This window comes from Pelobates fuscus, chromosome 2 (assembly GCF_036172605.1).
Source record: "Pelobates fuscus isolate aPelFus1 chromosome 2, aPelFus1.pri, whole genome shotgun sequence".
Lineage (NCBI taxonomy): Eukaryota > Metazoa > Chordata > Amphibia > Anura > Pelobatidae > Pelobates > Pelobates fuscus.
This window is the reverse complement of record NC_086318.1, coordinates 13,370,057-13,389,615: the sequence shown is the minus strand read 5'-3', so window position 1 is coordinate 13,389,615 and position 19,559 is coordinate 13,370,057. Positions and strand designations below refer to the sequence as shown.

Here is a 19,559-nt window from a genome sequence, read left to right as displayed (position 1 = left end):
TCTCATCTGCTTTCGTTACTTCCAACTACAGCACTTTTATGAAACATTACCACATAAAGAAAAACTACATAGAACCCTCACATGGTTTGAACGCCTCTGCGACCGGGGTACCGTGGTGGAACACGCCATCTCCGTCTTATATCAACAACTCCTGACCAATCACGCGGAAACACCTCAGACATTCAAAAGACAATGGGAGGAACAACTTGGAAAAGCTCTTACGGTACAACAGTGGGATACAGCATTATTATGGCAATATAAGAGCTCCATGAGTTCTTATTACCAAGAGGTGAATTATAAACTCATTTCCCATTGGTACAGGACGCCGGCTTTACTGCACCGCATATTCCCCTCCATACCCTCTGTATGCTGGAGGTGTCAAGAGACGCGAGGAACAGTTCTGCACATATGGTGGGACTGCAAGGCTATAACCCCATACTGGGAGATGATCAGGGAAACAATCATACTGATTCTGGGGGATATCCCAGACTGGACTGCAGAATTCGCCTTACTACACATCACAACGTCCTCAGTCGCCTCGTACAAGAAGTCGATACTGCGGCACCTGCTCAATGCCGCTAAAGCCAACATTCCAGCCCATTGGAAAACATCTGATGTACCTTCCAAATCAGAATGGATTCGCAGAGTAGAGGAGATACAGGGTGCCGAAGCAGCCTACTCGGCCCTAACCGGCAGGGAGACAAAACATGCGGAGGCTTGGTCGCCGTGGTATATGTATATCTCACGATGCTGTGACGCTGGGGGCATATCGGGGGGCCCGACGGGGGCACGCGTCGTCCCGAGCTAGGCAGAAGAGACAACACCCTGACTATCTCATCCACCCTATCCTCTTTCACTCCCCTCCTCTACCCCTCTTGTCGGTGGCCGGGGTTCCGGGGTCGGCCCGGAGGAGTCTCCTAGACACTTACTGTAAGATAACGACTACACACTTATTTCCTTGAACACGAAGTGGTGCCTTGAGACACACACACGAAATTGCCAGAAGTTAGCGAACACTTATGGGGGGTGCTCCACATCTGGCTAATAGATGTGATAACCAACTGCCTTATGACGAGATAACACCCACCGAGACGTAGGTCCCAGTTGTGACGCACTCACGATACAACCTCTCTTCATACAACAATAGCACCCACAACACACACCACAATGCACACCTCTGACGAAGCACGAGAGAGGGAAATCCCTTACGTTCCCCCCCCCATGTCTCAGATACAATGACGCGTGATGACCTATAGGTCTAACCCAATGCTGGGAGGATGGGGCTTGTCGAGGTGACAAATACGAAGCTACTGTTAGACATAGGACCCGACTCCCAGGTTAACTTGAGATCTGGGGTCTTCACCTCAGTACCCGCAGCTATCCTTACTATAACCAGGGTTTCGCTCTGGCATTATCACTGCTAGCTCGCAAATCTTGGATACCTTACTCTCCAAATGGATACTAAAGTCGAGCGCACTGTAGGGTAGAATTCTACACTGAGTAGTGCACACAAGGGTAGGTCCTCCCGGACACCGTCCATTCCTGAATACCACATAACGCACCGGGATTCAATGTATAAAGAGTCTACTACGTGGGGCTGCCCACGTTTGTTTTTCTTTCTCCCTTTTTATTTTTCCTCTCCTTATCACTGTATGTATACTACTGTATTGATCGCCGCTGATCCTTTGTTAACCAGCCGTTAATAATGTTTAACCGTTCTCATATATAGTATGCTCAGCAATGCTGGACCTGCGCGTCCTAACCGCTTGATTTTATTGTCTTTTTGAATCTAACAATAAACAGATTTACAAAAAAAAAAAAAAAAAAAAAAAAAAGTTTTTTGCATTTTTCACACACAAACAGCTCTTTCACTGAGGATATTATTGCTGTGATATATTTTACTGTTCTGATACACTAATATTTGTGTTCAGCGAAGTCTCCTGAGTATAACAGTACCCCACATGTAGAGGTTTTATAGTGTTTGTGAAAGTTACAGGGTCAAATATAAGGCTTGATTTGACTTTTTTTTTTTATTGAAATTTTTCAGATTGGTTAGGTTGCCTTTGAGAGCGTATGGTAGCCAAGGAATGAGAATTAGCCCCATGATGGCATACCATTTGCAAAAGAAGACAACCCAAGGTATTGCAAATGGGGTATGTTCAGCCTTTTTTAGTAGCCACTTAGTCACAAACACCGGCCAAAGTTAGCGTTTTTTGCATTTTTAACACACAAACAAATATAAATGCTAACTTTGGCCAGTGTTTGTGACTAGGTGGCTACTAAAAAAGACTGGACATACCCCATTTTAAATACCCTGGGTTGTCTACTTTAAAAAATATGTACATGTTAGGTGTGTTTCGGGGATTTATGACAGATAACGGTGTAACAATGTCACTATTGATACATTTAAAATATATATATATTGAAACAGCAATTTCCTACTTGTATTTATAGGCCTATAACTTGCAAAAAAAAAGCAATAAAGCATGTAAACACTGGGTGTTTTTAAACTCGGGACAAAATTTTGAATCTATTTAGCAGTTTTTTTCATTAGCTTTTGTAGATAAGTAAAAGATTTTTCAAGTAAAAGTCCAAAAACATGTTTTTTTTTTTATTTTTCACCATATTTTATTATTTTTTTTAAATACAATATATGACATAATATAAATACTGGTATGTAAAGAAAGCCCTTCTTGTCGTGAAAAAAACAATATATAATTTGTATGGGAACCGTAAATGAGAGAGCGGAAAATGACAGCTAAACACAAACACCACAAAAGTGTTAAAACTGCTCTGGTCCTTAACGTACAAACATCGCAAAAACAGGCCGGTCCTGAAGGGGTTAAGACCGCAGGGCGTTCTATGCCGTCCTTAATTGGCTGGCTCTAAACGCCGTAGGGCGGCATAGAAAGCCCTAGGCGGTCTTACCTCCCACGTGGCCGGCGGCATTACCCCGCTGCAGATCGCAGTCGGGGGGCTTGCCTGGCCCCCAAGCAGCCCCCCTGTGCCCAGTGACCGTGGTCTACAGCCTCCGATTGCAGTGACAGGGTGTCACTGCGATCGGTATTTACCATGTGTCATTTACCATGTGTTTACCATGTGTCAGCCTGTCACGGCGATCAGAGTTACTATGTGTCAGCCTATTGGCTGATACATAGTAACTGCAGGCAGGATCCCCCTGCAGATCACGGTGGGGGGCATGCCTGGCCACCCAGGCACTCCCCCTGTTGCCAATTACCACGATCTGCAGGAGGTGATCACAGTGACAGCCAGTCACTGTGATCACTGATCCTGTGTGTCAGCCAGTGATGTGAAATCACTGGCTGACACTGTCTCTGCCCCTCTGCTCCCCTCTTAACCCCTTAATGTTACAAAATAAAATAAATTACAGTTAAAAATAAAATATACTTAGATCATTTATATATATTATATATCATTTATATATATATTACCCAGGTCCCAGCACTCAATGCTCCCGGTCTTTTAATGCCCCGGTGCTGTCTCCAACCAAATTGTATACGATACCAGGAGAGAGCACTCAGGAGTCTTTCAAGGTAAATTTCATCTGTTGCTTTATTGAGCAATTACAAATTCACACAACGTTCTAGTCGACGTTTCAGTCTGTAAAAGAAAAAAAGTATTTTACAGACTGAAACGTCGACTGGAACGTTGTGTGAATTTGTAATTGCTCAACAAAGCAACAGATTAAATTTACCTTGAAAGACTCCTGAGAGCTCTCTACTGGTACCGTATATATATATATAGAGATATGATCTAAGTATATATATACACATTTACACATACACTAAGTGTATATTATATTATATTAAAATCAAAATACACGAAGAATAATATTGATGAAATATATATACTTATAATTATATATATTTTTATATATAATAACAAATATGTAAATACGTTTAAAAAAAAAAAAATAATAATTAAAAGATATTTACGTGTGTAATTTTGTTCTAACTGTATTTTAACTGTATTTTAATATTAATATATATATCTACATACATAAGTAAAAGAAACCAAGAGGGCTGCACTCACCTGAACATGCATACATTATAGGGTGCTGCTGGGGCCAAAATATACAAAATACACAATCCTGCGCACTCGCTTATTAACTAAACAGATTTCAAATCTTAGGGATTGTAATAGTTTTATTTAAAAACACCTCACCTAGGCAAAAAACGATGTGGGTTTAGTTACATTATATGATCATACATTGCATAAGCCTGCCAACTACGTCAAAGTACCCCACACAGCGAGTGCGCAGGATTGTGTATTTCGTATATTTTGGCCCCAGCAGCACCCTATAATGTATGCATGTTTAGGTGAGTGCAGCCCTCTTGGTTTCTTTTATATATTTGGGAGTCCCAGGCCAACTCCTTGGTTTTACACCCCTCCCTGTTACAGGTGCCTCATTCCAGGACCCTATTTAGCCTTGACTTGCAGAGAGTCCCAGTAAGGAAGTATTTCCCAAGTAAGTGGATTAATCTCATAAGAGCAAGCATTAGGCTGCTATTAGGATAGGACCTGCCGAATATGGGGTACTTTGAAACCATTACAATCCCTAAGATTTGAAATCTGTTTAGTTAATAAGCGAGTGCGCTGGATTCTGTATTTTGCACATACATAAGTATATACGTATATATCACTATATGTATACCTATATATCAATAAATAAAAATTAAAAAAATTATATACATATATATATATATAAACAAAATAATACTTTAGGCACTCACCCCTGGATGGTGTATGGATATATCTTGCCTTCGGTGCTTCCGGCATCCCATATATATCCAACAATAAAGTGGAGCACTCAGAAGGACTTCGTAATAGTTAATTTATTAATAAAAGTAGTTTACATCAGCATGTAAGTCCTGTGATTCGACGTTTCGACCCCTCAGGGTCTTTTTCAAGAACAGTTTACAAGTGAACTAAGCATGTATTATATAGACATGAAAAGAGTGCACTCACCAATCTCGTGTGTGTAGCCGCCCATTCAAACCCGGAAGTGTCACGGAAACAAACCCACGTGGTTTCCTTTGCGTGCGTCGGTGCGTGTGACATAATTATAGCGTCGTTGCTAGGCAATGTTTTGTAAACTTTGTGTAATGTGTACTAGCAACCAGACTTGGCAACGTGTTTAACATCCATGGATATGCAACATCCACCAGGGAGACCGATCGTCTCAGCCAGGGACAGTCTACTCGAACCAATTACGAAATATATTGACTATTACATCAAAACGACTGTCATGGACCTTCCAACTTGTCTACGGGATACTAATGATTTTTTGGAGAACATCAAGAACCTCACCTCGATAGAAGAAAGATATATATTAGTTACATTGGACGTAAAGAATCTGTATACCATTATACCACACATAGATGGTATACAAGCATTACGACATATTCTTAGTAACTCTTCAAAATATTGCGGACCGCCCATTGAATTTCTTATGGAGCTATTATCTATAGCCCTTACATGCAATTATTTCAAATTTGAAGAGAACTTTTACCTTCAACTGACGGGTACCTCCATGGGGGCGGCCATGGCACCCTCATACGCCAATGCTTATATGTCAATTTTCGAAACCCAATCTATTCTGGAAAGATACAGTGAAGATATACTCACATATCATCGCTTCGTGGACGACATCTTTTTAATTTGGACAGGAACTAGCAGTGACCTAGAATTAATGGTCTCCGATCTGAATGCAGCAGATTGCCCAGTGAAACTGACTTTATCAACAAACACGCAAGAGATCCAATTTTTGGACGTATCAATCTATAAGGACAACGGCAGACTAGGGTATACCCTATATCGAAAGGAGACGGCTAGGAACACGCTACTCCAGTTCAATAGCTATCACCCTCAGAAACTGAAAGAATCCCTCCCGATATCCCAATATATGCGGGTATTGAGATATAACAGCGACCCAGAGAAATGTGAGCAACAATTGCACGAAATGACGGACAGATTCCATCAGAGAGGATACAATCCGGATATACTAGCCAAGGCGAAAGAGAAAGCCATGAAACGGATGACATCCCCCGCCAATAGGGCCTCTCAAGCAACAAAAATGTACCTACCCTTAACGTTACACACAGGAACTACACAGATCCAAAGATCCGTAAATAAATACTGGGGCATTCTACGTTCGGATAGGAATCTGCCATCAATTTTCCAGCAGCAACCCACGATCAGTTTAAAAAGAAACAAAAACCTGAGAGACCTACTGGTAAAAAGTGATCCAACCTCATGTTATCAAAAACCTAGAGGACCCATCAAAAAAGGTTGCTATAGATGCAGCGGCTGTGTGACATGTAGTCACATGAATACCAGTACCTCATTTGTCCACCCACATAGTGGAATTCGGATCCCCATCACACAATATATCACATGTACCACCGACCATGTGATATATCTCATCACTTGTCCCTGTGGTCTCTCATACGTGGGGAAAACGGACCTCACGCTCAGAGACAGGATTAGAGGCCACAGATCGACCATCAACACGGCATTCAGGGATCAAAAATCGGACAAGCCGGTGGCCAAACATTTTCTCCAAGCCAACCATAGATTGCCTACTTTACGATTCATTGCTATAGACCATGTTCCAACGAGAAACGTATTGGATACATCGACTTGACACAGTTATGCCCAAGGGACTCAATGAATTTATTACATTCTCTATGTTCTGCTAAACATATCTTGGATGCAATGAAAAATCAAAAGCCATTCCAATAAGAATTTTTCTGGTTCTCAGACCATCATCGCGCCACTTAATTATTTATTAGTTAAGATTGAATAGTTAATATCTAATATATAGTATTTTCACTAAGTAAATGCTTATTGCTACAATATATTATAATTAGTATTATTGTATACATAGATCTAGTTTCGATACTCATGAAATTTCTCCTTCTTTGTTTTTAATTGCAATATTTGAGATTGATGTTGCCCTATGTTTTTAATTTCTTTTGTTTGGAACTATGTTCCTTGGACACTTTTTGCACTTTATTTGGCACTATTTGGCACTTTCGGTACTTCGGTCACATGTCTCATATTGTTACACATTCATCACACGAGATCCTCTTACTTAAGATTTATTTTTTACTTAGGGATCTCTTCCTGAGCGATTATGCAATTTCCACTTGTAAAAACATGTTGCCAAGTCTGGTTGCTAGTACACATTAACATAACATATAGTTTACAAAACATTGCCTAGCAACGACGCTATAATTATGTCACACGCACCGACGCACGCAAAGGAAACCACGTGGGTTTGTTTCCGTGACACTTCCGGGTTTGAATGGGCGGCTACACACACGAGATTGGTGAGTGCACTCTTTTCATGTCTATATAATACATGCTTAGTTCACTTGTAAACTGTTCTTGAAAAAGACCCTGAGGGGTCGAAACGTCGAATCACAGGACTTACATGCTGATGTAAAACTACTTTTATTAATAAATTCACTATTACGAAGTCCTTCTGAGTGCTCCACTTTATTGTTGGATATATATATATATATATATATATATGTAATAATTTTACATAATTAGGTCCTTCTATTAATTACAATTAGCGGGACCTGCCTGACAACCAAGGCCGAAAGTATAGGGAATTTAATTTGCTAGCACTAAAATGTAACATGCTATATTTGACCCTGTAACCTCCCAAAACACCATAAAACCTGGACATAGGGGGTACTGTTTTACACATGAGACATTGCTGAATACAAATATGTGTATTTTATTGCAGTAAAAGCAAACAGTATTTTGACATTCACAGTTAAAATGTCACATAGAACTAAGAAAATTAAAAAAAATCTTATTTTCTACCATTTTTTAAATATTTTATTCATATCAAATTATGCTCCATACCTAAATATTTGATGTTAAATGAAAGCCCTGTTTCCCCTGAATAAAATTATATATAATAAGTGTGGGTGCCCTTAGTATGAAAGAATGTTTAGGTGAATATTCACCAGGAATGTATAGTGTAAAGTGTAGCATGAAAGGTAAGATGCTGTAACTTTCTGTAAATATGATTTTTTTTCAATTTTGTGTGAACCTTTTTTACTGTGTCCATATTGTGTGGATTTGACAGTAAATCCTAACATTTAATGCTGGCAGTATTATTGTGAAATTACTTACATCAATGGCTTACTACAAGGCACCAATTCATTTTTGATTTGACTATTAAAACAATTCATCTTCCTATTCTTCCTATTCTTCCCATAGCTCTTTGTACATCTTTATTTCTTAGGCTATAAATCAAAGGGTTTAGCATAGGGGTAATTATTGTATAAAATACGGAAACCAGTTTATCTGCTGCATCTGTTACTGAATGCCTCGGTCGCATGTATGTGAACATCGCTGTTCCATAAAAAAGGACCACCACAATCAGGTGTGAGAAACAGGTGGAGAATGATTTAGAGCCCCCCGAACGTATTCTTATGATACAAACAATAATCTGAATGTAAGAACATAAAATAAGAATCATTGGAAGAATAAGTAGCAAAGCACCACCAGCTAACAGCAATACCTTATTTGCAGAGACGTCGCTACAGGATAACTGCATCAAGGATGGAGCCTCACAGAAGAAGTGATCAATTATGTTAGTACCACGGTATTTTAACCTGTAGGTAACATAAATATCTGCTGATGATATAGCACAACCAGTCATCCATGCAAAAATGATCATACGAGCACAGGCAATCATATTCATAATTATGTTGTAGCGTAGGGGGTTACAAATTGCAACATATCGATCATACGCCATAAAGGCCAAAAGGATGCATTCACTTTCTCCCAGGAAAAGGTAAAAATAAATCTGGATAAGACAACCCATTAATGAAATGCTTTTTCTGTTGGTTACGAAATCTGCAAGCATTCGGGGAACAATGATTGAGGTGTAACATACGTCCATAAAAGACAGATTAGCGAGAAATAAATACATTGAGCTGTGAAGACGATTATCAGTTTTTACAGTCACGATGAGAAGGACGTTGCCAGCCAGAGTGGCCATGTAGATTGTCAGGAACACTACAAATAGCATGAGTTGGGTATTGCGATCAGTGGTGAGTCCGAGAAGAATGAATTCTGTCACTCCACTTCCATTCACACATTTCATTGTAATCTTGGCACGAACGAATGTTAATTTTCTTTATGTATTTATAGCTTAAGCAAACCTGTCAATAGAAAAAATACATTGTATCTTTTATATTTTTTAGTAATACACGTTAACCTATTGGATTGGGTTCACCAATTCTATTCCAGGAAACACAGTGAGAAAACCTGGACTGTCAGCATGCTCTGAGGAGAATTTGGGAACCACGGGTGTGCAACTCTTATCGCTTTTGCTAAGTCTTCTACTCCACATCACACATAGACTGTATCTACCAACACCAATTCCTCAACCTCTCTTTGAAGTCACTGCACCAATATGTGACTCAATTCTATGAAATAAAATAAGCTTATCTTTTGTAATTATTTAGCATGTTTTTTCCCAGAGATATAATTGGCAAATTGCTATTCAGTTAAATTATATAATCTCATAGAATTTTACCAATGAAACTGATCTACCTGAATTCATCTAAACAGGAAAAAGGAATTTAACATAGGTTTTGATTTATTAGTTTTGAATAAGCTTTCAAATTATGTAATACTTTTGGATAAACTTGTTTAAATAATTTGTTTAATCTATAAAATATAAGATATATTACATGTAAAAAAAAAATCAATAAAACATATTAAAATATTTCCTAAATATTAAATCATTGTAAAAGTGTATCCAAGAATATTAACCCCCATAAGGTCACAACTTCAGAAATAAAAGGGAATCATGAATATTTCCGTCATGTGTCCTTAAGGGGTTAAACAAGGACCATAATCAACTGAAAATGCCAGATGCACAGTATATTGCATTCTAGGATACATGCTATTATTCATTTATTTATAAAATATTTTATCAGAATGGATACATTGAGATTTCTCTAATTTTCATGTCCTGTAAAGGTATAAAAACTCCTTCAGTGTAATTCATGTGTGGAAGAAATGTTACCTCTTATTAACTATCTGGAAGATGGTTCCAGAATTCAGCATATCATAATTAAGAATGTCAAACCTCATAGAACAGTTCAATTTTATATCTAGAGCAGTGCTGGCAAACCTTTGACACTTCACATGTTAGTGATTTTTCATTGATAGTTCCATGATGGTTTAACAGCATCCCATTTCCAGACCGAGGTAACCATGGTTTTAACTAGACTTGGTGAAAGATTTATCTGGAAACTTTAATAATTACATGTTTTTTCTGATTTAATAATAATAAAAAATATAAATATGAAAAATAGAACAAACATACTTAAACTTAAATTGAAAATTAATACATGTCTGGAATGTCGGGACGAGAATATAATTTTGCCTCTTTATAAATCACTGGTAAGATCACACATTGAATATGCTGTGCAATTTTGGGCACCTGTTCTAAAGAAGGATATTATGGCACTAGAAAAAGTGCAGAGGCGGGCTACAAAATTAATAAAAGGAATGGAACATATCAGCTATGAAGAAAGGTTAACACATTTAAACCTATTTAGTTTAGAAAAACATAACCTGAGAGGGGATATGATAACATTATACAAATACATTCGAGGCCAATACAAACCATTGTGTGGAAATCTATTCACAAACCGGACTTTACATAGGACACGAGGTCATGCGTTTAGACTAGAAGAAAGAAGATTTCGTCTAAGGCAAAGGAAAGGTTTTTTACTGTAAGAACAATCAGGATGTGGAATTCTCTGCCTGAAGAAGTGGTTCTATCAGAGTCCATACAGATGTTCAAACAGCTACTAGATGCATACTTGCAAAGACAGAATATTCAAGGATATAATCTTTCAATGTAGGGTAATAACTGCTTGATCCAAGGATAAATCTGACTGCCATTCTGGGGTCAAGAAGGAATTTTTTTCCTAGCTTGCTGCAAAATTGGAAGTGCTTCAAACTGGGGTGTTTTGCCTTCTTTTGGATCAACAGCAAAAAACAAATGTGAGGAAGGCTGAACTTGATGGACGCAAGTCTCTTTTCAGCTATGTAACTATGTAACTATGGAATAAATTATATTTTCATTATTATAAATTCTATCTTTATATTCTTTGGGAGTACTACATGTTATATATTAGTGATAGCAAGAAAAATGGAAATTGATGTAACTCATATAATGTTTTCTTCATACTCACTGTGAATGTAATTATTATATCATAAAACATAAAACCATATGGAAATTAGAAAAAATTGCGGTGCAATACTGTCTGCATAATACATTTAGGATAGGGATCTTTTATACACATATAAATGTGTTGGGAATTTAAAACAAACAGAAGTCTCTACTCTAGAGAATGAAAATGTACGAAAAATGTAGCACACATGGGACAGCCCTGGTGGAAATCAAACATTGCCATCATTTTAGAATATTTCCATTATTAACAATCCACATTTAGTACATAAAATACATTAGCAGTAGAAATCAATAAAATAGTGTATACAAACAAATTGTTTTTTGTGAGTCATGAGATTGTGGGTTTTAAGTTATAAGCATAGCATGTCAAACTAACAATTATGGATCCCACAAGAATATATGGAGAGAAATGGAAGCAAGCACTGAAGGGTGGGGAGCACAAGATGCCTCAAAACTGTTTGAAAACTTGAGCGGTTAAAGACACCTAAGTGTAAGTTATAGAGGCTTCATTCCCCACTAGAGAACATTTATGACATTATAGACAGGAGTGTTGCTGGAAGGTGGCGGCGGGGGTAATGAAGTCAATTTAACTGAGATTTAACTCCCGCTAGTCAGAAGGTAAGAAAAACAGTGCTCCTATGAACACCTCATATGTCAAGTTGTAAGTTAGAAAAAGTCACTGCAAATAAAAGTAAACATAAGTAAAATAATAAACTAAAGACTGGCTTGCAATCATGGAATTGAAGCAGAGGAGGGCCCCCCCAGTTGAGCTGCAGGCACAAATGGGCAAACCTTGTCAGGGTCCCAAGCTGTCGGTTTTGCTGGGAGTGGAGGGTGAGGTGGAACAGCGACCCTGTGGATAAACCAAGCTTCTGTAGCATATCTGATATCTATGAGGCCTTGCTGACTTGTAGAGTGTCAGAATCCCTAGGTATTAACAGGTATCGAGGTGTGCCCCATCTGTACTGCACCTGGAGGTTGGTAAGTTCTCTGGTAAAGGCATGCAAGGTTTGCCGCCAATCCATAGTGGCCATGAACAAATTAGGGAAGAATGTCAAAGACTCTTCAAAGCAAAATGGTGACCTATCGTGAATGGCTGCCATAAAAGCCACTTTTTCCTTGCTCTGTTAAAAATTAATAATAATGTCCCTACTTGTCCCAGAGGCACCAGTAGCCCATTTGTGCAGTTTTGATGTTCTGCCAGTGTTTCTTATCTTCCTGTCAGGAATATACAGGGATCCAATACACAGAGTGTAGTAAGATAGTAACGTGTACTGGAATGGCTGGGCTATCATCACTAGGACAGAGAGTATTCAGGAGCAGGCCAATGTCAGGGGAGGCAGAAATCAGGAATAGCGAGAGTACAAAAGTGGAGTAAAAGGAATACAGAAGGAAGAATAGTCAAACGAAGCCAAAGTCAGAACCAAGAAATTGTCAGGATTACAAGTTGATCCAGAATGCAGTACTGCGTCACACCTAGGACTAAGCATAATGTAGAACTGGACCTTAGAATGGCCGGACTTAATGCCTCCAAGAATAGTCAAAATACTGGCCGAGGTCAGGGACACAGAATCAGACACAAAGATGAGGGAAAGCCAAAAGTCAAGGATACCAGATATCAGGGAAGTCAAAACAAAGCCAAAGTCAAATACCAGAAAATCAAGATCAGGAATGCACTCTCGGATAACCATATGAATGAAACCACGACACAGCAATGAGCAAGAGGAGAGTTAGGTTCAAATACCCCTCCTGTGGATCCGATTGGCTGTAACCAGCTTTTGACCCCTGCTCAGCACAAACTCACCTGTGGATTTGATTGGCCATGAACATTCTTTGACCCCAAAAGTAATTACCAGGTTTCCATGTGCATGATTGCTGCTTGGCACAACCTTTCCTGTCAGGACGGTAATGTTGCTCGGCAAAACTTTTCCTGTCAGGACAGTAAATGCCATTAGCCACATTTTTATGTGCAGATGAATACGTGACAGAAATATAGACAAATATGTAACCCGCTATTGGGACTATACAGAACCACAACAGGGCAATGAGTCATGTCCGGAACTCCCCTTATTTACTATGTTCCTTTAATTTGTAGCCATGCCCCCAAAAACGGTTGAATTTGAAAGTTTTGGCAGACCATGATATCATAAAAAGGTGCGGGGCTATCGCAGCTGGTGCGAGAACCACTGAAAAGAAGAATTCTGGAAAGGTCCCCTTCCCTTTGCAGGATGCCTCCAGTGTGTGGCACAGCCTGTGCCAACACATAAGGTACCCTGACACTTCCATGGCTGCCATACGCTCTTTGTTTGTAGTCTTGAGAACATTGCAGCATAAGAAGTTTCTGTTCTAAGCTTGTTATGGGTCTCGTGAGCAGCATTGTCCAACTCCATATTGTGGAGATGTGCAGACACTCAGCTAATCTCCTCTTGGAACCGGTCTTTGTGGCACAGCTTATCTAGGTGGCCAGTCAGTGTTTCCTCTGTGACTGGAGGTTTGCCAGTTGGCTTGAGAGGTGAGTTTGTATATTGTCCATTTGTTCTCATCCATTGTCTCCCTCATTCTCAAAAGTTTCCTTACTTGATGATTATAAAGACCTGTCTGATGGCAACGCCATAGCAGGCCTCTGGGAGGTTTGACACCTCCACAGCAGATCGCCGACATCAACGCTAGTTGGAGGCTTATCTGCCTTATATTTCTTGGTCCTGCACCCCATAACTGCAGGAAAGGATCAGCAACAACTGGAGCAAAGAAGTTTGGAAAATCTTTTTTATAAGGTTTTTCGTGAGTTTCGCTTGAAGCTCAACAGAGATGCGTCCTGTCAGCATTGCCGCTGGCCCTGGCGAATATTTATTTTTACAAACTTTGCATATGTAATAGATATTTAAGAAATAGAAATGGACTGTTTTTCATGTGTACTTTATAGAACGTGCAAACAGAGTGCACAGTTTTAAGTTATTAGCAAAAAAGAGCTCTAAACACCTTGAGCGGTATCCCCTAAACCACCTCTACAAATATACAAACTATACATACATAAGGTGGAGTTGGTATACATCTGTGAAAATAAAACAGAATCAATATTGCCAGTACAGTTATATAAAGGTAATACGATTTGGAGTGTCACTCACAAGTAAAGAGCCATTAGCTTCATATGGCTCTGATGGAAAGCGTAGTAGGACGCTTAGAGGAGGTCCAACTCCTATTAATCCTGGTCTGTGCTGTATACCTCTGGTAACCTGGACACAGGATGCTGGAGATGTAGCTTGTAAAAGATGCTTTTATTCAAGTAAATCAATAAAATGAAATTATATAAAAGTATAAAAGTCTTTGGGGGTATGTGGACACTATGATCCCAAAGTGTGCACAATAGTCAAAAACACGTTTGGACCCTGTAATGGGGCTTCCTCAGTTGGTTTCAATCACTTGCTGTGTCTGCTCTGTTTTAAATATGCCACTTTTCCTCCACTGCCGGTGTTCTATCAGATCTCTATACCTTGTCAGAATCCTATACCGGAAGTGACGATCTGATAGAACACCTGTTCGGAGGTTGCAATACGTCACTTCTGGGTTTACTCTGTGTTGGAAAGCACTATGCTTTCCATTGGCTCTATTTTGACATCTGGAAACTTTATTGTACTCTGCAATGTCCATACATATTAAGGAGGTTATAGGGAATATAGTTGTGTGTATTCCTGTTGTTATGTTTAGACAAGAAAGTGCAAATGCTTATAAATATTATATCTCTGGTGATGGAAGACAACAAATATTGCTGTATCTGAATATTATACATCCTGTAACAGGAACCAATAATGTTACTGCATTCAAAATTCATATGGGGGGGCGGAGCCTGGCAGCCATGCCGAGCGGTCGCAAACTACATGGGCTCCGACACAAATTGCCCACATACCGCTGTAAATAACGGACAAAGCCCTTAAAATCACCTGTACGACTGCCCCAGAAAAAGGAAGTTCCCTAAGCGCAAACAAGCAACAGGAGTTCCTAGCGCAAGCGATGACCCTGCACCGGGGATCGACCAGAGGCCTACAGAGGGCTCAACCAGCGAAACACGAGGGAGGCGGCCGATCCCTCAGCCACAGCAGTCTTCTCGGCTCGAGGTCTCCCCGGAATACTTTACCTCCCCCCCCCTGCCGGTGGGGGACATCCCGGCAATCATAAGCGACGAACCAGCTACAGCAGCCTGTTAAAAATGGCGGAGACTGTGAACTCTCAAGTGCAATCAAGCAGTGACACTGCAACAAACCCTGAAAGCTCTGTAGATTACTTCCTACAAAGGCTTGACGAGCATTTTAAGCGATTCTGGGAAGCCCTAGAGCACCGCCAAGCACAGTCATCTCCCCAATCGTGGGTGGCTGTTAGAGGAGGTGAGAGCCAGAGAGGAGAGGGGACCCCCAAGGGCCTAACTAAAGCACAACTGCCCGAATCCCCCACTACAGGCCTACCTGGGCCGAGGGCCGCTAAGGGCGCGACCCGAAGGCACCGTCCGCACAGGAGGAGGGCCCACCACCGAGGACGGCGGCAAAACATCGGGACCCCCCACGACTCCTACCCCAGGAGGAATTCGGTCCGGAAGGGTTACCGGGTCCGTGGACCGCAGATGCCGGCCTTTTTTCCGGCCTGGGGCTGGAGGGAGAACCTACCTCGCTCCCAGTGTGCCACCACCTATGCAAGCTACCCTACTTCATGGACTCTGAGCTATGACAGATGCCCAGAACGGAAGGGTCATCCCCACAGGGGCTGCTGCGGAATCCAGCTACTGCCACACTTGGGAGTAGACATGCTCCCCCCGGCTGGAATCGGCTAAAGCATCCAGTCAATAGGCGGCAGGAACTCCATAGACTTAATGGTCTCACGAGTCAAAACCCTGCCAGCACCACAAGCTGGGTCGGACTCTGACTCCAACTCCCATGACTCTCCACCAATGGCCAACACACAGAGTACTAGTTGCTCCTTGGCCCCGACAGGGGTACACCCCCCCCCCCTATCTAGCTTGTCTGTTGTGCCTTATACCTAGTCTGCTACATAGGTTGTCATGCTATTTGTCTCACCGTGCTATTATCATGCATGTTCTTACTCTCATGCTCCTTAGTAATGTTAGCTGTTTAAACGGAGTGCAAAGCTGAATGTCAGGTGTTATATATATTATGCAGCATGGAGTTTCTAGCGCAACTAACTACAGAAAATTCACTCTCTCTTGCCAATTTTAGCACTTAACGTTACCCTGTTGAGCAAGCACCCGTATTGACATTCATGTCAGTCTGTCTTAATTATTTTTACTATTTTGGATATTAACGACTCACTAGCAACTTGTCACCTGGTGTAGCCTAACCTGTTTAAACGACTTGTATTATCTTTAACCTATCGGTATGCATATACTACACAGGACAGCTATTTTAAATGACAGGCTGGACATAGCAATGTTTTACAGGGCAAGCACCTAGAGAGAATTGCGATGTTCAGACATAGCATATATTATAGGCAAGTTACTGGCTATGTCCACTTTAATGAGAAACCCCCATAGCATCACGTTATTATGCACCATGCCAGAATTAGCAACTGCTTTGCTGCAAACCTTGCTCGCAATTTATCTACTCTAGCGTAGACGTAATAGCGCTGTTAAACGTCTTTATTTTACTTAATTTTATCCACACCTAGTCTGAAGTAACGACTGTTTAGTTAAGCATTTTACATTTTGTTCAACTTGCTGATGACACGATGTTAAGTAAGCTCCTAACAAAAAAATGTGTGCAGTTTCTTTGCAGACCACGTACTTGTTCTTTTTTATTTGAAACTCGCGCTTGTGAGAGCTGTTGTGGCTGAACAAGCAATGTTGTAAACCTTTATGCACACCAAAAATAAAGAATCAAAAAAAAAAAAATGTCATATGTCCTTATGGCAGAAGACAAAAGTGCCACTGCACTGGAATGACAGGAAACAGAAATATAAATAATTCCTATCTTATGGCAGAGAACAAAAGTACTGCTGCATCTGAATTCTGTATACCTTATAGCAGGAAACAAAAGTACTATTGCATATGAATACCATATACCTTATAGCAGGAAACAAAAGTACTATTGCATATGGATACCATATACCTTATAGCAGGAAACAAAAGTACTATTGCATATGGATACCATATACCTTATAGCAGGAAACAAAAGTACTATTGCATATGGATACCATATACCTTATAGCAGGAAACAAAAGTACTATTGCATATGGGTACCATATACCTTATAGCAGGAAACAAAAGTACTATTGCATATGGATACCATATACCTTATAGCAGGAAACAAAAGTACTATTGCATATGGATACCATATACCTTATAGCAGGAAACAAAAGTACTATTGCATATGAATACCATATACCTTATGGCAGGAAACAAAAGTACTATTGCATATGAATACCATATACCTTATGGCAGGAAACAAAAGTACTATTGCATATGAATACCATATACCTTATAGCAGGAAACAAAAGTACTATTGCATATGAATACCATATACCTTATGGCAGGAAACAAAAGTACTATTGCATATGGATACCATATACCTTATGGCAGGAAACAAAAGTACTATTGCATATGAATACCATATACCTTATGGCAGGAAACAAAAGTACTTTTGCATATGGATACCATATACCTTATGGCAGGAAACAAAAGTACTATTGCATATGAATACCATATACCTTATAGCAGGAAACAAAAGTACTATTGCATATGGATACCATATACCTTATAGCAGGAAACAAAAGTACTATTGCATATGAATACCATATACCTTATGGCAGGAAACAAAATTACTATTGCATATGAATACCATATACCTTATGGCAGGAAACAAAAGTACTATTGCATATGAATACCATATACCTTATGGCAGGAAACAAAAGTACTATTGCATATGAATACCATATACCTTATGGCAGGAAACAAAAGTACTATTGCATATGGATACCATATACCTTATGGCAGGAAACAAAAGTACTATTGCATATGAATACCATATACCTTATGGCAGGAAACAAAAGTACTATTCCATATGGATACCATATACCTTATGGCAGGAAACAAAAGTACTATTGCATATGAATACCATATACCTTATAGCAGGAAACAAAAGTACTATTGCATATGCATACCATATACCTTATGGCAGGAAACAAAAGTACTATTGCATATGAATACCATATACCTTATGGCAGGAAACAAAAGTACTTTTGCATATGGATACCATATACCTTATGGCAGGAAACAAAAGTACTATTGCATATGAATACCATATACCTTATGGCAGGAAACAAAAGTACTATTGCATATGGATACCATATACCTTATGGCAGGAAACAAAAGTACTATTGCATATGAATACCATATACCTTATGGCAGGAAACAAAAGTACTATTGCATATGAATACCATATACCTTATGGCAGGAAACAAAAGTACTATTGCATATGAATACCATATACCTTATGGCAGGAAACAAAAGTACTATTGCATATGAATACCATATACCTTATGGCAGGAAACAAAAGTACTATTGCATATGGATACCATATACCTTATGGCAGGAAACAAAAGTACTATTGCATATGAATACCATATACCTTATGGCAGGAAACAAAAGTACTATTGCATATGGATACCATATACCTTATGGCAGGAAACAAAAGTACTATTGCATATGAATACCATATACCTTATAGCAGGAAACAAAAGTACTATTGCATATGAATACCATATACCTTATGGCAGGAAACAAAAGTACTATTGCATATGAATACCATATACCTTATGGCAGGAAACAAAAGTACTATTGCATATGGATACCATATACCTTATGGCAGGAAACAAAAGTACTATTGCATATGAATACCATATACCTTATGGCAGGAAACAAAAGTACTATTGCATATGGATACCATATACCTTATGGCAGGAAACAAAAGTACTATTGCATATGAATACCATATACCTTATGGCAGGAAACAAAAGTACTATTGCATATGAATACCATATACCTTATGGCAGGAAACAAAAGTACTATTGCATATGAATACCATATACCTTATGGCAGGAAACAAAAGTACTATTGCATATGAATACCATATACCTTATGGCAGGAAACAAAAGTGCTGCTGTGTATAAGTACTAAATACCTTATGGCAGGAATTCCTGAATATGCAGCAGAACAAAAGTGCTATTGCATGTGAATGTGATATATATCATGCGGTTACTATTTAACATGTATCCAACTGACATACATATATATATA

General features: G+C 39.4%; 1 protein-coding gene across 1 annotated transcript; it reads right to left on the bottom strand.

The window, feature by feature from the left end:
- Positions 1-8,230: 8,230 nt before the first annotated feature.
- Positions 8,231-9,154, bottom strand: LOC134586086 (olfactory receptor 2D3-like). Its single transcript, XM_063441596.1, has one exon. The coding sequence runs from the start codon at positions 9,152-9,154 to the stop codon at positions 8,231-8,233; it is 924 nt and encodes a 307-aa protein (XP_063297666.1).
- Positions 9,155-19,559: the final 10,405 nt, after the last annotated feature.